The 18,084-nt window shown below is 42.2% G+C and overlaps 1 protein-coding gene across 2 annotated transcripts in view; it reads left to right on the top strand.

Moving 5' to 3' along the window:
- Positions 1 to 18,084, top strand: part of LOC137872939 (voltage-dependent calcium channel gamma-7 subunit-like) — a 34,230-nt gene that overhangs the window by 4,971 nt on the left and 11,175 nt on the right. The window contains exons 2-4 of one of the 2 annotated variants that reach the window (XM_068711469.1): positions 7,783 to 7,978; positions 9,999 to 10,085; positions 12,352 to 12,492. In XM_068711469.1, the coding sequence (XP_068567570.1) occupies positions 7,783 to 7,978; positions 9,999 to 10,085; positions 12,352 to 12,492 (424 nt within the window). Of the gene's footprint in view, positions 1 to 7,735; positions 7,979 to 9,998; positions 10,086 to 12,351; positions 12,493 to 18,084 lie in introns of both variants that reach the window. The other variant, XM_068711470.1, reaches the window with a different exon arrangement.

Here is an 18,084-nt window from a genome sequence, read left to right as displayed (position 1 = left end):
CATAATTTGTTTTGGGCAATTTAGGAAACAAATGTTTTTTTATTTTTTCTATTTTCTTGGACAGGAATTATCTCCTTCACTCTTTTTTTTTTCTCTGCTTGTCCTTTTCCTCCTCTGTTTCTTTCTCTCTCTCTCTCCTCATTCCTCCTTAACTCTATTATTACTTTTCATAATCCTTTTGAGCAGTTCTTAAGACTCATAGCCTTCACCATTCCACCCCTTCCTTCTGTCCTTATTCCCTTTTGCAAATGAATCTGGAGTTCTTTCATCCCATAGATGTATCTGACCTTCTACCCCTCCTTATTCCTTCTTACTTTATGTCTCTCCTTCCCTCGTTATTTGTTCCCTCCGTCCTTCCTTTCATCATCTTCTCCTTCATGACTCCTCCCGTGCTCTTCATCGCGTCTTCCATTCTTCCCATCTTTAAATATCCATCTCTCTTGCTGCCAGTTGGCAGCAGCCCTCTTCACTGCTGACAGAGGGACATATTGCCTTCTCTATACAGAAAACAAGCTCCCCAGCGCTAGCAGGCTAACCTGAGAACGCCATCTGTGGAGCCCCGCCCGGCACCATGGGACATGTAGTTTCGTGGTGCTCAGCAGTTGCTTTGCCCTGCTTCATATTGACCCGTCGTTGCTGCAGAGTCTTTCATCTCTGTTTCATCCGATTCCATTTATTTATTTTTTTGTTTGCTTTATTTGGGAGCCAATATTTCAATCCCTTTAGGGTGCCTGTTATAGCAATGAGATGTATTTAGATAGGGATTCATTTTGGTGTCAGGGTTTCTGTTGTAGGAAAACAGTCGAAATATATCAGAAATACTGAGGTCATTGGTCCAAATTCACTGAGCACCACCCAACGAACCTAAAAAGAATTTGACTCGCCATTAAAACTTTTATGAGCAGTTCAAAAACGAATTTAAATGTTCAGTTATATTTGTGTTAATGATCTAAATGCTGTTATAAAGCTTTCTCCACATTACCAGCTATGTGGAGATTCCTGTTTGATTCCTGAGAAAATTATTAAAAAACAAGTTTCGGGGATCTTTAAACTTTAAAAGTGTGTGGCTTTACAGACTGAGAGGACAACAACAGTGAGTTTTTATTACAATACAATGACTCATTCACAACTTTTTTTTTTAATGTGTCCAACTCTTTATACCCGATACTAATCCCTTATTATTGCTCAATTTTTGATCCGATTGCCAATTTAGTCCAGCTTGTCTGTGTGTCTCAAACGGGGCTACGATTGTGTCTTTATGAGACGCCCGGTGACCAACATCATAATCAGCGATAAAGATAAAAACCAGCCCTCACACTGTACTGCACAATGGGCTCTTTATGAGGTAAACGGCCTTTTTCCGGAAATGAATTCATACGTACAAAGCTCCTGATTAAGGGAACTTATTAGCACTCCTACACTGACAACCCTGCTTTAATTAGCAACGCACACTCATTCATTAAGTTGGACTGCATTGAAGCTGCTTCTAAGCCTCCGATAAAATTAAAACAGAATTAATAATGAACCCAAATAAAGAAATTAAACTGTGCTGAGGACTTTTACGTTGAGCCTGTTGCTTTGTAATGAGGGAGCAAGTCATGGATCGAATTTAACCCTCGGCTATGTTCATTTTGACTTTTGGAAACTGTGCCGAGGGGGGCGCAGCTGGCTGGCTAACAATGCTCCGGGTCTGTGATTATGTACGTATTCAATAAAGTCGGTTAACACAGGAAACAAATAGTCAGACATTGATGTATAACAGGATGACCGGCAACAAACGCAACCAGTAACGTCTTCTCCAGCACTACAGCTGGCCGTCAAACTCACCATCAGGAGTAAATAATAGATGTTTTCTTCTTAAGATATGTTGTTTGGATTGAAAAGTGTTGACAGGATACCAATGTATACTGTTTTTTAACATTCTAAAAGAACAACATGGACAGTTGGCGGTCTCCCGTATAAAAGTCAGCAGCTTTGTTGACCCAACTATCCACCTCCACATCCTCCCCGAGAGGCTTTGTGAAGCTGTATCAACATCACACTGCCTCTGTTTCTACAAGAGGTCCTTGTCAGGTCCTTTTCACTGTTTGAACAAACAGGGGCAGGCTCAACATCGAACAGAAACTGGGTCAAGGAAATGTCACGAGGGGACATTTTGAAAGCTGATCCATTCTGAAATAGTGAGCGCCACTTTGACTTTCTAGTTTTTAAAACAACGTTAATGTTCAGAAGACCAAAAAGCAGCCTGAGGAGGAGGGCATGTCTGGTCCTGGTAGAGAGAAGGAGAGAGGAGGTGACTGAGTGTACAGAGAGGAGAATCAGGGCTGGTGGGCGCGGTGAGGATTTCAGCACCACAGTGGTGGACAGCTCCCCAGCCTGCCGCTCACTGCTGGACTCTCCCTAAAATGTCTCTCCTTTCATGTTTCTATGGTGATTTGTAAACGTGTACACGACAAATCCTACACAAGGAAAATCCTAGTTATGACAAAACACATATCTTAAAGTGGAGATTAAAAATAGTGGATGTAAACAGAGAAGAACACAGATTTATAAAACATAAGGCATATCGATGGAGGAATACAAACTAGTTTTACTACAGAACATAACCGTGTTCTGCCAATTCAAAATATGTGTGTCACAATAATGAATGAAAACACGTTTTTATTATTTTTTTTATATTTTTTTATATTTTATTCATAAATATTTTTTTATTAATCAAAATAGATTTAAATTGAAAAACAAAACACTAAATCTACTGAAATGAAGTCCTTTGTAATAACACAAATTTCCTTTAATCAGTCTTTAATAATTATGTCCCCTCCAAATATGTTCTTCCTTTCTTCCTCCCTTCCTTCCATCCTTCCTTGATTCTGTCCTGCCTTCTTTCATTTATTTATTTAATTTACACACGTCATCCCTCCTTCCTATCTCCCCTTGCTTCCTATCCTCATTGCCACTCTTTTTCCTCCATACCTTCCTTTTTCTTTTCCTACTTCCCTTTTCGCCCACCTTTCTTTACCCTATCTTCTGATGGCCTTCTCTCCCTCCTTTCTTCCTCTCCTCAACTCCTTGCTCCTCATCTTCCTTCTCTCACTCCCGTCTTCCTCCTTCTACCATCCTTTCATCCCATTTCCCCTTCTCCACTTTCTCATTTCTTCCCCCTTCTCTTTTCTCCTAAATCCCCCCTTCACAAGCATCCCTCTCTCCTTCTCTACTTTCTCTCTCGTCTCCACTTTTCCTCACTCCTTCTTCACCACATCATTAACTCTGACTGTTTGTTCCTGAGCACCTACGCTCCATTCATCTGTAATTCATTACATCGCCCCGGCTCCTGGATTCTCCCGACACACACACACACACACACACACACACACACACACACACACACACACACACACACACAGTTAGTTAGCGGCTGATGCGACCTGGGAATTGTGGTTATATTCTCTAGGGTTAAACTACAAAAAGAACCTCATCCCAGCCCATTTGTTGTCAGCTATCTCAGCAGACACAGGCCTGCTTCAGTTCTGTGTGTGTGTGTGTGTGTGTGTGTGTGTGTGTGTGTGTGTGTGTGCACTGACCCATCCCAACAGTTCTTGTCCTCCAAACCCACATTTTCTTCAGGCGTCCGTCTTTCTGTAGTTTTAAAGCCACAGCTCGAGATAACGAGTAAAGAGCGTTAACATGAATAATATATAAACATGACTAAAGCTGGACAAGAGTTTATTCCTTAAACTAGTTTGCAGATATCGTTTTGATCCGTCCAAAACCCAACATATTGCAAAGTGAACATGGTTTCCTTCATGTAGAAAAGATTGAGGCCAAGTCGAACTGGAACGAGAAGGAGACAAACTATTTCCTGAGATGATTAATAATACATCGATGGTACATTTTTAAATAGTAACAAAAATATGAAGATTAATCAGCATACAATGTATTCTACAGTACCGTAGGTCCTTGAACAGAAATGCTCACCAGCAGGTGGTCTGTCTTGAATATTGAAAGTACCACTTTTTCTTCTTTTTTTTCCTGCTTATGTAATTACAATACAAATACATTGACTATATAGTCATGCTTACTGCTTTGTTGACTGTACCCTCTATATAGAAATACAGGAACAACACATTCTCTCTCCCAACTCGTCAACGACCGCTCATGTTCAGTTCAGCCTCAGCTTCAATCTACTGCATGTGTTGGACTTGTCGAGGACTGCGTGCCAGTTTCCCCTCTTTACTTAAGTGTCTTTTCAAAATAAACTACTGTCTTCACAGGAAGTTTGGGTTCAGGCAACACAACTGCAAGAGAGCGTGGTGTGTGTCTCGCACAGAAGCTGAAGGGGGCCTCTGTGTGTCGGCGTCAGACGCCGAGGAGCACTGACCGTTATGTTAGAAGTTAGGATGGAGAAAGTGTTGACATATTTGACAGCTTGCCCACTAAAAGTCTCCAATTTGTTCATTTGTGTTGATAACGCCAAATTGAATACATCAGAAAAAGGCAAGTCGATTTCCATAAATAATTTATCGTGTTGAGGCATTGATCAGACTGAGACATCAAGCCGGCAGGCATGAAGAGTCAAAGGTGGATTTTCAAAACAAAGGTTTTTATTCACCCGAAGATCAAAGATTTACAAAATATTCAGCAAAGTTCTGTATGAAATGAACAGAACTATATTTTTCTATTAACCAAAATGAAAGCAACAATACGTAAATATAGTCTAAAGCCTAAAGTCCATCTCAAAATGAACAATTCAAAGAAACCAACCACATCCTCAGAGCCCTGCAGTAAGTCTGTGTGTTCTAGTCAAGAGAACGTCAAACAGCGTGAATTAAGCGAAGTGAAAGCCCCGCAGGGTGAGACAGTTATCTGAGTCCTGCAGGTACTCGGCTCTGTCTCCTCGGTTCCGAGTGGAGGATGGATTTGTGTGTTTTGACTCAGCAGCTCTGAGCGTCTGACTGCCTCTCATGTTCAGCCTTGACATTTCCAGCGCTAAGACCCGGTGCTTATTTACACGAGCCGAGCGCAAATCACCTTTGTCTTGTTCAGAGGGATGTGACTTTCGGAAGCGCTGACGTCTCCCAAAGTGTCCCGACGTCTGCCAGTGACGTCTTTCGTGGTTGGACTCCGCAGAGGGGAGGGAGTCACGGCTCTCCTTCCTCCCTCTTTCTGCACTTTAACAGCAGGACAAGTTATGAAACTCGTTTTTCATATATTGCATTGAGTTGTGGCTGTAAGATTCATGTTTTGCCTAACAAGTCGAACACACGTGAGCATTTGCACGCACGCCGCCACGTACCTGACGTGTCCGCCATTATTTCTTGGAGGGCCGGGTTCACCTGGGGCGAGGGGTGTTTTACCATATCAAATATTTGTAACGTGTGACTCACGTCTGAGTGAGCGAATCCACTCTGACAACGCTGAATCTGCTCTGCGGCGTCTCTGCTGGAGCGATGAGGTCACTCCTCACTCTCTTCCTGCCTGACAGCGACTTTCTTTTTTCGCTCCTTATCTGTTTTCGCTTCTGATCTTGTCTGCTGACTTCATTTTGTTCTCGGCTGTTCTCTTATCGCCTTTGCTGCTCTCTTTCCTCGGCCTCATAAACAGCGTTTTAAAAAGTCACCGAACCTCCTTCAGCGTCTTGTTTTCAATGTCAGCTATTCGTGGGACGACGTGAGAATTATTCTAACCATGAACATCTTTTTAAACAGGCAAATGTTATTAAAAAAAAAAAAAAAAAAAAAAAGAAGGTTGACAACCATCCTCCTGCAGGCTGTATATATCTGCTTTACATATTCATTGTAAATTTGTACTCAGAAATGTTTATTTCGGTGCAAAGAGGAGAGTTGATGCTAATTTGTTAATGCATTGCAAACACAGCCCTAAAACCACAAACATTCCTGTTCCACAGCAGAAGGTCCGCTTCTTTACAAAACAGCATCACCTAAGTTATGACCTAAAGCGCTGGAGCTGCTGGAGCTTCTCTGACTCTTCTCCCACTGAGCTGAAGTCATTAGATTATTAGCCTGTCTGGTGTTTTTTTTAAAAACATGTTGTAGCCCATGGTTTCCTGTATCCTATTAATGCAAATTAGGCCCACAGCATGTTTTACTGAACTTTATGAACATGGTTCAACTTCAGCTGTAATTATTGGTTTGCACTTTGGCTGCATGTGGTTCGGCTGTTAATATAATTGTGTGCAGTCCGGACAGAACATTGGTTTGACTGGACAGAAATGTCAAGATAGTAATGCACAAAAACAGCAAAGCAGCATTCTGGGACCGATGATGATGTTTCACGCTCGCTTCACTTCCAGAGACCACAGCGTGCTGAATGTGACCTCCATTTTGACTGGATGGATGAGGATCTGTGTGTTTGTGTGTTTGTGTGTGTGTGAGAGAGAGAGAGAGAGAGAGATTCTCAGTGTCAACAGCTGAAATGATGCATGGCAGAGGCGGCGTTTCTGCCACCTAGTGTGTGTCAAATTGCACTGCATGTTACCTGGAAGCCTGACAAACTGGTGCGGCGTGCTGGATACCAGTGTGGGCTCATTAGATGATCACCAGAGACTCCCGGGCCGTGATCACGGCCAGAGACATCGTCTTTGGACTTTAAAATGTGTTGAAAGAGTTTAAAATCTCAAGCAGTCTGTAAAGATTGTAAACATTGCAATGTTTACAACACCAGACTCCATTCATAATTTGGCACTTTTAATGGGAATTCTGTATCCTTAGCATTACTGCTTGCCATTACCAGAGTATAAAAACACTACATGTTTTATTTTATTTCTTCACTTTTAAATAGTTTTTCTTGTTTGTTTTTTTTCCCTTTAGGATTATACACAGATTTAACTATCAACAAGATGTTTCCGTCATTTTCAGATGACAATATCTTTGCTTTTCTTGGCAAAAAAAAAAGGGATTTATTATTGATTAATGACTGCCTCAGGGACTAACTGCCTCCCAAAAGGAAAAACGTTGTGTCGTTGTTGAGCCAGAAGGACTTCCATTCAGTGCATGTTTAAAGTGAATACTCATTCTTCTACGCTCTCTGTATAATGCTGTTTTCTGTTGGGGTCCAACTCATTTGTTTTCCACTCTGTCTGATTTTATTCACCTCCCGTAAGGAGCAGGATTCTCCGCCTGTGAATAAAACTCGTACCCTCTCTCCAAGTCTTTCAATTTCACCGGCACCTCTGGCTTTTTGCGAAACCTTTTCGACGGTGGTCCCTTGACGTGTGAAGAAAATCATCTTGAAATCTCAGGACTGGCGTGACGAGCTGTTCAATGCTTCGCAACGGCTCAGTTCGTCCAAGGTTGTTCTCCTCTCCTCCTCTCGGTGGATCTCCTCTCCTTCACTTTCGTCTTTCATCTCGTCTCCTGTCCGATATCGCATACATATTTAACAGCTGGAGTCAATGAAAGTCAAGAAAGATAAGAATCAGAGGCTCCTCGCCCATCGTTTTTGTACCTCCCTGATCTGCTTGTGCATATTTTAAGATTTAAAAATCAATGAATTAAATCAATCTTTGTCCTCCCCTCACCTCTTCTCTCTCACGTCTTGCCATTGTTTTTGTTTTTGTGTTCTTAATTCATTCACCTCTCTTACCCGTGGATAAATAAACTGAACACTTTCCTCCTCTCTAGCTGCTCATCATGGTTGTTTCATTTAAATCATACACATTGTGTATGATTTAAATGTGTGTGTGTGTGTGTGTGTGTGTGTGTGTGTGTGTGTGCAGGCTGAGCCATCGTCTGATCGGCAGCACCGTACGCTCTGTCTCCACAGATGAGTTCGTTCAGTACGAGGGCTCTGACGCTGCTCTCGTCGGTTTTCGGGGCCTGCGGCTTGCTGTTGGTGGGCGTCGCCGTGTCAACAGACTACTGGCTGCTGATGGAGGAGGGAATCGTCCTGCAGCAGAACCAGACCACCGAGGTCAAGATGGCGCTGCACTCCGGCCTCTGGAGGGTCTGCTTCGTGGCCGGTTGGTAGCAATGTCACGTCACTAACTGCTGATTAAGTGTTTTGCACGGCACTTTGATTTATGTTGGTTTGATCTGGAAGGTAGCCTACTAATGCTACTTTAATGCCATTACTTGTTTTAGTTGCAGAAACAATTTATAGTTTATTTTGTTCTGTTCTTTTGAAGTTCAAAACAGGAAAACCTGTCAAACGTGTGTGGGTAACTTGTAGACCAAAGAATGGGCGGGTGACATGACTTATATTTGTGTGAGGGTACATGATGAGTTCTGACTGGACTAATAGTCTAAAACTAATAGTTTGACAGGAGCCAATCAGACCACGTAGTGCGGGAAGACTCAGTGGGTCACATCACACCACTGATTTTCTACAGTACACACGTTTAATTCATCCTTTTGCTCAAGCCCCCTCCTTGAACGCAGACTGGCCAATCATAGCGTAGCATTAGCCAGCTAAGATCAAGGGTTCTCTCAAGGGTTCCGCTCTCATGTTTCACATTTTCAGGCTGGTTTTGTGGATTTTAGAGCTCGTCATGGTGAAACTCGTTAGAGGTTTAGAAAGAGATTTCTAAAAATGTTTTGTTTCTACGTAAAAACCCTGTGAAGGACGTTAGCGCTTCATTAACTAGGGTTAGCACTTCTATGCTACGCTAGCTGCTAAAGGTATACTGAATGTATACAGATGCTGCTTTTGCTTTTTAATGATTGTATTGATGTTGTTCCCTTAATAGCGTTGTCTTTTGTCTCGTTCTCCAGGTGATGAGGTGATCTGTAGCTTTAGCTTCTATCTTTATCTTTTTAAACCTGATTTTACTGCTGAATCAGTTTTCACATCCTGGTAATTTCCTTCAAACATATTGTAGACTTTTTGGTCTGCTTCTTTCTGAAATATATATTTTTTTTTTAGATAATATTCATTCAGACAGTGCGGTTAGTGACAGTGTGGGCTCCATGGTAACGTAGCTCTGACAGCTGGGTGGAGCAGCAGTGTGGGGCGGGGCTTAGTGAAGGGTCAATTGTCAGACTCACTGGCATCAGATGACCAATATAACCGTAGCCCCCGACCCCAACATCACATCTAATCACATCTAACTTACAACCAAAGATTATGTTTGAATTTATTTTTTTCCCCATTTTCAATAGCGAGAATAGCGAGTCAGCAAATTAGTGTGTCACCTCTTGTTGAATTTTACCTTAAGAGATGAAAAAAAAGAAAAAAGAAAAGGAAAGTGTATATTCATGCTTTTAAACACACACACACACACACACACACACACACACACACAGACACACAGGGCAGCAGGGTGGACACCACAGATACAAATAACTGTCCTTATTGCAGTAGCTGTCTCTGTGTTTTGGGTCACGACGGTGTTGCTCTGGGGAGGCGGCCATGTTTGTGTTTCCCTGTTGTCTGACGCCTGGTACAAAAGGTCAGAGGAGGAAAACGCTGGTGGCATTTGGAACGTCCGTGTGTGCTTGTGTGTGTGCTTGTGTGTGTGTGTGTGCTTGTGTGTGTGTGTGTGTGTGTGTGTGTGTGTGTGTGTGTGTGTGTGTCCTCTCTCTCTGCCTACAGTTTGAGGTTAATTGTTGTGTCTGTATTCAGCTCTTCTCTCTCTCAGCTCAAACCTTGTTTTCTCCTGAAACCTCCTGACCTCCATCCGTCTCTTCCACTAATTCACTTTTTCCTCTCAGTTCCATTCTCTGCCTCCCTGTTTCTCCCTCTTCATAATCTCTTTTGGGGTCTCTCTATCCTCTCTCACCTCTTTCCTATTTGCCCTTTCACAATCTTTTTTTGTTTGTCTCCGCCTACGCTCAGTCCCATCTGCCCTTTCTCTGTGCTTTTTTTAGCTTCTGTTTTTGGTTTGTTTTGTTTATTCTGGTTTTATTTCCATAAGCAAATATTCCCATATTGTTCGTGACCCAAAGAAGACCCAAGCGCCTCCCACTCATCTCTCTATTTTCCTGTCTGTGTTCTTTCTTTCTCAATGCGTTCCCTGTTTCCTCTCTCTCTCTCTGTTTCAGGACCAGAGAAGGGCAGATGCGTGGCGTCGGAGTATTTCACCGAGCCAGAGATAGAGATCACGACAGAGAATACAGCCAACATACTCAGTGAGTCATGGCCACACGTGAGGAATAGATCCAATTGAAATGAAAAATTGCACTTCGAGAAGATACCTTCTTTAAACAAACAAAAAAAGCAGTTTGTTAAAAAACGTTATCAAAGTAGGTCCGTCTAAGATGTTCAGAGATGGTCGTTATATCACATTTAAAGTAAATCTAATATACAGAACATGATCCAGTGCATAGCCAACATGCTTTCATAGTAAACTGTATCTGTGCACAGGTTGCTAAACGTGATAACAGTGTAACGTTAAAAAAAAAAGTTCAAATATTACAACAAGGTCAAATGGGACATGTGCATGCATCAACTTCCCTTTAATACAGTTTTTATCTTTAGCTTTCAACTAAATAGGAAATAATAATAATGAGATAGAACGAAGAAAACTACACCTTGTTGATTATCTGTCAACAAACGTAATGCGTGAGGTAAAAGTTAACGTCAAACTTAACAGTATTGGTATGGTGACTAAAAGTTCAATCTGATAAAGGTGTTTGTTTTAACAAAGGGAGCTCCAAAAATAATTCCAGTTAGATTCATGATGTCTTCTTGATCCACCACTCAACTGGTGGAAAACTGTTTACAAGGTGCTGGAAGGACAATAATGTAAATACAAAAAAAGAGGCACACTAGAATATCTCTCTCTCTCTCTCTCTCTATATATATATATATATATATATATATATATATATATATATATATATATATGATCGGGCCCCTGTCTCCACCTGCCAACACATACTTTACTCCAACCTTAGTGGGATTTACTTACTAAACTAAACTAGAACTAACTAAACCTTCCACAGCTACCTCCAGAATAATAAAGAACCTGAGTTTCTACCCAGTGAAAACAAATCTCCAAATTTTGTTTCATGATAAGTTAACGTTTCTGATACCTGGTTTTGTCAGCTCATCAATAAAATGTAAAAACACTGAAGATACCTGTTGATATAGAAATTGTAGCATTCTGTTATGCCAATTTCTGAACATTTCTGACGTTTGATTTAAGCTTCTTTTCACTTTCATAAGGTTACCTATATAGCCCTAACTCTGGCCAAAGAACCTGTGCAGAACCATTTGATCTTGAAGAACCCAGTGTACGCTGTATATATTTCTTTTTTTTTTTTTTTTGGTCAAACAGTAAATGAATGCCGAGAGCTCGCTGAAGTTCCCCACGGAGCAGTTTTGTCTCTGAGCTGTTTTAATGATTTAAGATGTTGACACTGTGAACTGGCTTCAAAGTGCTCTGTCCGCCGCAGTCTCTGTCTCTTTGAAGTGAAGCACGCAGTGTTGTTGGAGACACCAGGGGGAAGACATTTGGTCCGTTTAATGCTAGATAAATGTCCTCAGGTAGACGCACAAGTCATAACACTGTAGTAGCACTGTGGGAGAACTTGTTGAATAAATCATGCGCTGCCTCAATATAACCCTGAGTGAGCTGCGGTAGACCTAAGGTTACAAGGCTGCAGTGGACAATTATACAAATGTGAGTATTTTGGAATACAAAGACAATCCTGTCACCAGAAAAGAGATTATTTTGTTATTCTAACTATAGATATTAGCAATTGATCAAATGAATATGTGTATTCATGTGAAAAGCTTGTAGTGATAAACCCACGGAGAATTATTACCCCTCAGATCTACGGAGCGTTTAGGGTCTTTCAGCTTCTTGTTTTGGTTTGGACTCTCGTCAGTGTTTGAGAAAAAAAAAAACATTTAGTAGTTGGTGGACACCAAAAGAGAGCTGTAAGCGAGTTAATATTGGACTTAAATTCATAATTATAAATTACATATTAGTGATTAGTTCTATAATTGCTCCACTATGCTGGAGCTATTTGCCAACACATGTGATGATACGTCAATGTTGTGTTGCTTGTTTTACGGCCCCAAAGTAAGAGTAGTAGAGTAGGAACCAATCAAATGTACTTAGAAATTAAAAAGGTCGAAATTTCCAATTTTGGACGAACCAGCTAATGATCTTAGCCGGCTGTGAGCGATGATTTCCTGTTTTGTATATACTAGTGGTTTTGATCATTGATGAAGGCAAATCATTTTAAACCTAGAAACAAAACCATCTTGATGTCTTTTTTTTTTTAAAAAGAAGAAAAAAAACACTGTCCAAAATATCGCGATTAAATTGTTAAAACAAGAGCTAGAATATAAATTTAATTGGATTTTGGCACCAGCATCCTGCCATTCCTTTCTGAACTCATTCCCCTTGGTCTTGTTCTTTAATCATGTCCTTCTGTCCTCCAGAAATGGTCCGAACTGCCACTCCCTTCCCAATGGTCTCCCTGCTCTTCGTCTTCACCGCCTTCGTCATCAGCAACATCGGACACATCCGGCCGCAGCGCACCATCCTCGCCTTCGTCTCCGGAATATTCTTCATACTGTCAGGTACCGTATGCACACACTAGAAACAGAGTCTGAGATCACAATTAGACCTCCGCCCCTGCACAGCGAGTCTTGTTCCTGCAGTGGAATTGTTCTCAGTTCATACAGAACTTGTTTTGTTGCACAAAAAAAAAACAAGGTTTGCAAACAATCAAAAACTGGAATACATTTTATTCTCTTGAAGAACAAATAGCAACTCCAGGCCTTTCTTGTCAAGGTTTGTTTCCATATTTTCCAATTATTGCGCTGTGTGTCGCAGCGACTGAAAAAAGCAGCCTGGGAGACAAACCCTCAGTACACACCGGTCGGAGAATCTGAGGGTGGAAGCTCTCCGGAGAACAAACACATTTTCTAGGAATGCGATTTGCTCAGTGAATTTATGCCAAAAGTAAAACCAAGTGAACTCCATCCAACTAATGGGACAGATGCGCCGCCTGTGAGGAATATTTTTTGGGCCGTTCTGAAAGGTTTATGATCAAGTGACTAAACCCGACCGTCAACTCTCCTCTCGCCGCTCTCTTGCCTCGCTTTAGATTTCAGGCTTTGGCACGATGACTTCCACTGAAAACTCCCGCTACTACAGATAATAAGGCTTTAGGAATAGCGTTGTATCAGATTTAAGAAAAGCTGAGGTTTAGGTTTCTGGAATTACCTTTTGACCGCCCTGTCCCCAAGATGTTTATTTGCTTGTTGCAACTGAAACAAACAGTTTGAAGCACTTCAGCTTTTGTCATTGAAGAACAGATGTATTTGTTCAAGTACAAACATCAGTGCTGCACATGTTCTATTTCCACATTATACACTGTGTGCAAAGATGTTGCAGCACCTTGCAAAGAGTCAAACAGCTAATAAAATGAAATGTAATTTAATTGGTGCAAAGTGCAAAGAACAAGTTTTACAGTATAAACACTGACCAGGCAGTGACTGTAGATGAAGTAAGGAAGCATTAGAAGCATAGACTGTAAATTGCTTTTTTTTGCTAAAGTGGTTAAAGTTGAAAAATGAAATCTTGGTAGTGCCATGGTAGTGACTTGTCAATCACAAGCTAGCCCCGCCCTAAATCATTCTCTGCCTTATGGTCTGTTTGACTCTAAATGGACCATGATTTACTAAATGAACATCATTTTGTATTGAAGAAGACTTGATACTACAGATTGAGACCATAAACTCATGTTTACAACGTTTACTGAAGCAATACATTCAGTTCAAGTTCAGGAGGTAGAGCGGGTCGTCCACTGATCAGAAGAACGGGCGGCTCAGTCCCTGGTTCCTCCGGACGGGCGTTTAGCATTAGAGTTCTTGGTCAAGATACTGAACCCCAAGCTGCTCCAGAAGGCTCTGCCTGTGTGTGTAAATGAGCATTTAGATTAGATCCTGACCGCATGTTGGTGCACCTTGTACGCCAGCTTCTGCCATCAGTGTATGAATGTGTGCGTGTGAATATATGAAGGCATCTATTTACCACCATCCTTTCTTGATTTAAAAGCAAAATGTTTTCTCCAAAACATCAATCAAATTGATGTATAAATACATTTTGCAGGAGACAGTTATAGCTGCAGGAGCTTTGAGAACTTGCCACAGGACTCTGGTTCATCAGGACTGTAGAAACCGGCTAAAAGGCCGAGGTATTGTACAAGACCTGTGTGAAAGTGTCAAACTCCTCCCTCACCTGTCTGCTTCAATACGAAGAGGAAAAAGCAGCAGAGCAGATAGAAGGGTAGCAAGCTTGTTAAAAGTCAACATTCTTCAAGGTTAATGATGATAAGAAGATGGAAGACTCACTCTGCAGCTCTGGTTTCCTTTTCCCAGTTGACAGCTTGTCAGACCATTACCTTGTTCTTGCTGCTGGCTCAACAGTGAACGGGATTTAATTCCACATAATTGCTCTCTGCCGAGGAAGCTGCAGGGCAGCAGTGATTTGATGTTTCGCTGCAGGCTTTTGGTAAAAAAGAAGTTCAAACTTTAACCAAGCAGTCTGGAAGGAGACTTTTTTTGTAGTTTGACATTTCAATCAGAGAGTTGGTAATGAGGAAGCTTTGGTTTTCTTCGGGACGACACCTTTGTGGTCTGAACCAAACGTGTCACGTTATCTCACTGCAGCGAGCGGACCAGACGCCAACCTTCAGCGAAGTCAATCTCCATTCCAGTCACGCAGCTGAACGCCTTTAAGTGCTGAGTGGAAAGTAACCGGATGAAGTGTTTGATCACACTAATTACTTTTGTGGACCCACATGGTAGTCCAAATAAAAAAAAGACAGACTCATCTTCCAGTGTATTAAATTAAATCTAATTACATATTAAGGCCATTTGTGCGTTGACACTCCTGTCACACGTTTCATGTCTTTTGGTTGGTCCGTTGGTTCCAATGGAGGGTCTGAAGGTAGAACCGTTCCTCTTTCAACAGGACACTGCCCCCTTGCATAGACCCGTCTCCGTAAAGAAATGCTCTTCCCAGTTTGGCGTGGAATAACGAACCAGCCGGTGCTGAGAAATGAAAAAGTGAACGCAAAAGTGCCATCAGCTGCAGTTCCTCAGATGGCCACTTGAGACCGGCTCCAAAAGCGAGCCGACCCCCCCATAGACCCCCATGGTCATAGGGTCATAGGGTTTTGGTCATAGGGTTTTGGTCTCTGTAGCTAATATCACTATTTATGGTGAACTTTTATATAAATCACCCGTATGAATTATATTAAGTCTTAAGATCAGGCAACATTGAGGGCGTGGCCGCTTTGAGTGACAGGTTGCTAGCTGCTTCTCCTCTGCTCCACCACTTTGTCCATTTTTAGATTCAGGCTGTCTCGTCAATGCCAAGATGGCGACGGCCGGAGACACACACTTTGAGCTTCACAATGGCTCTTCAGAAACCTTTGGGCTACGTCACTGGGACTACGTCAATCTTATATACAGTCTACTGCATGGCAAGAACTTGACCGGCCTACACAGAGCCCTGACCTCAACCCCATCCAACACCTTTGGGATGAAGTGGGAGTGTGATCCAGGTCTTAGTGTCTAACATCAGTGTTGGACCTTACTAAAGCTTCAGTTGGACTGACCAACACATTCTCACTCCCAACTGGCCCTGTGCTATACGTGAATTCAAGTTCACCACAGCCACATCTCAAGCCCACAGGGGGGGTGAGTGCTTGATAGATTTTAGGTGGACTATCACATTCTCTATCACTCTCAGAACTGGTCCCCCACAGGGCTCCATCAGTTTACTAAAGGTTTAGAATTACGTGACGGGCTACAAAGAAAACTTTGTAAAAATGTATACGCCCGTAATCCGTCTTCGTGTTTCACTGAGGATTAACATTTAACAACACAGAAGTCCTCTCTGTCACGTCGCGTTCTGTTTCTTTTGCACCATGAGTCCTGTTGGGAAGGAGAGTCACTGAAGCTAACGGGGTGACGTCGCGTCCTCGTGTCGCTGCGGGACAGCTGGGTGACGTTTCTGGTCGGTTACCTCGAGTGCAGGGTCAAGCGGTTCAGCTGATGAAAGGGGGGGTTGTTGGGGGTTTTTTTGGACCTTGTTAGTCTCTCTCTCTCTCTCTCTCTCTCTCTCTCTCTCTCTCTCTCTGAGCAGACAGGATGACATCACCTTCCTGTTTCAGCCTCTCTTTCTTTTTTTTGCACGAGTGAGCTTTACCTCACAGATGCTAGCTTAGCATGGTGGACTGCTGACTGGACACATGGACAGACGTGACAACCATGATGTCATGGGAATGTCACCGAGCCAAGACGGAGAAAAAAACTCATGTATGCTTACACACTCGAAACTCGATGACATGCACATACAGATCTGCACATACATCTGGTCAATGTGTGTGTGCGTATAAAACAAATTGACATGGTAAGAAACACATAATAATAAAATAAAAACAGCTTCGGCAACGGCACCTTCACAAAGTTGTGAACACGTAATTGTCAGTTTTGGAGAATAGATTATGAGCGAAAACAGAATCACAAAAGTAATTAGATTTTTGTATTGTAATTGCTGAGCACCCTCTGTGAGGAATGAAAAACACGTCTCTGTCAGAAATAGTCAGTTATTTCTGTGTGATGGTTCAGAGCACAAAGAAGGAATTGAGCCCAGAAATCGATTGTTGCCATTTTCACCTCAGACGCAGTGAAATAACAGTGATTTCTTTTCCATACTTGTTGTTTTCCATAAAAGAGATTTTATTTTTTTTTCAAAGGCAGCACCGCAATTATTTCACACACACAGTAGGGGAGTCAGAGAAAAACACAGAAATCAGTGCTCTTTCAGAATGATTTTGCAGCGAAAAACTTGTTTGTCTCAGTCAGCGTGTCTGTGTTTTTGTGTCTGTGTTTTTGTCATGAGAACTGCCCGTCAGTCACAACGCACCCCGAGGTTACAACATGGTGGCTGTGGACCAGCTGTTTCCTCCCATTTCATCTGTCTGTCCCTCCTCCAGCTACTTCTCTCCTACAACTCTGTCTCTTTTTTCCCTCTCTCTGCCTCTCTGAATGTGTGTGTGTGTGTGTGTGTGTGTGTGTGTGTGTGTGTGTGTGTGTGTGTGTGTGTGTGTGTGTGTGTGTGTATGTGTGTGTGTGTGCACGTTCACACTCATGTGGAGTCCAAGCAAGAGAGCGGAGATGAGCATTAAGACACAACGCTGCCATCTGATGGCCAGAAAAGAGAATTACAATTCAGTCTCACGTCTCTGTCCCTTTTTCACAATTTCCGATAAGACATAAGATGAGAGAAAGACAAATGTCTCCAGATCTCTTTCTGTCAAGCAAACAGGATGCTTAAATCACTCTTTTCTCTTGTCATGCTCATTAGCGTTCCTTTCGTTGTCTGGAAATCTGTCAAATGGTCAAAAACCGTTGTTTAGAACACGTAGTCGCTTCTCTGTGTCGTCATGAACACATAAGCCACGCCCACAGCGGCCAGTAGCTCCGTCTGATTGGTCCGTGCTTTTGCCAGACAAACAAACGCATTACTTGAAGCCTGACATAACGTGTGATACGGCACCATATGATCTCGTGACGTCGCGAGAATCCAGCTACCGTGCGAGGTAACCCGTCCACCAAGTAAGATGGAAAACTGGGACGGTAGTTGTTTTTTTTTTTCTTAATCCTGCTGTCAAATAGACAAACAAACCAACAAACCGAACACAAAAAAACATCTGGGGAGATAATTATGTAAAGTGCACAGTGAAGTGTCTAAAACTTAAGACAAAAGGCATTCCAATTCTCATGTTCCGCCAAATATTGGTTTCTAGTGGAGAGGCTGGGAGCTGTCCTACTTCTTCTTTCTTTGTTACTCTACAATCTTAAATGGCAATACTTCCTGTGCAAAGGATTATATTTGTTCCAGGAAATCCGAAAGCTTTTTCAGTAATCTGCTGAATCACTTCAGGGTTTTCCAGCGTGTCATGCAAATGTGTGTCCATATTAACATGTCACAGGATGTGAACGTAACCGCGGCCTCGTTGGTTGGACTATCCTCTGCCTGGTTTCCCCCGAGGCGTCTCAACAAACAAATGTTTGTGCCAACAAAACTCCTGCGTGTTTCCTCGAGGTTTATGCGTCTCCTGATTTGATTAAATCCATTTCACACAGCTCCAC

The sequence above is a fragment of the Cebidichthys violaceus genome, unplaced genomic scaffold (genome assembly GCF_023349555.1).
Source record: "Cebidichthys violaceus isolate CVI_PGR_0920_01 unplaced genomic scaffold, fCebVio1.0.p SCAF_16, whole genome shotgun sequence".
In the NCBI taxonomy this organism is placed as follows: Eukaryota; Metazoa; Chordata; class Actinopteri; order Perciformes; family Stichaeidae; genus Cebidichthys; species Cebidichthys violaceus.
Note: the sequence above shows the minus strand (reverse complement) of the source record. Positions and strands in the feature narration are given on the sequence as shown.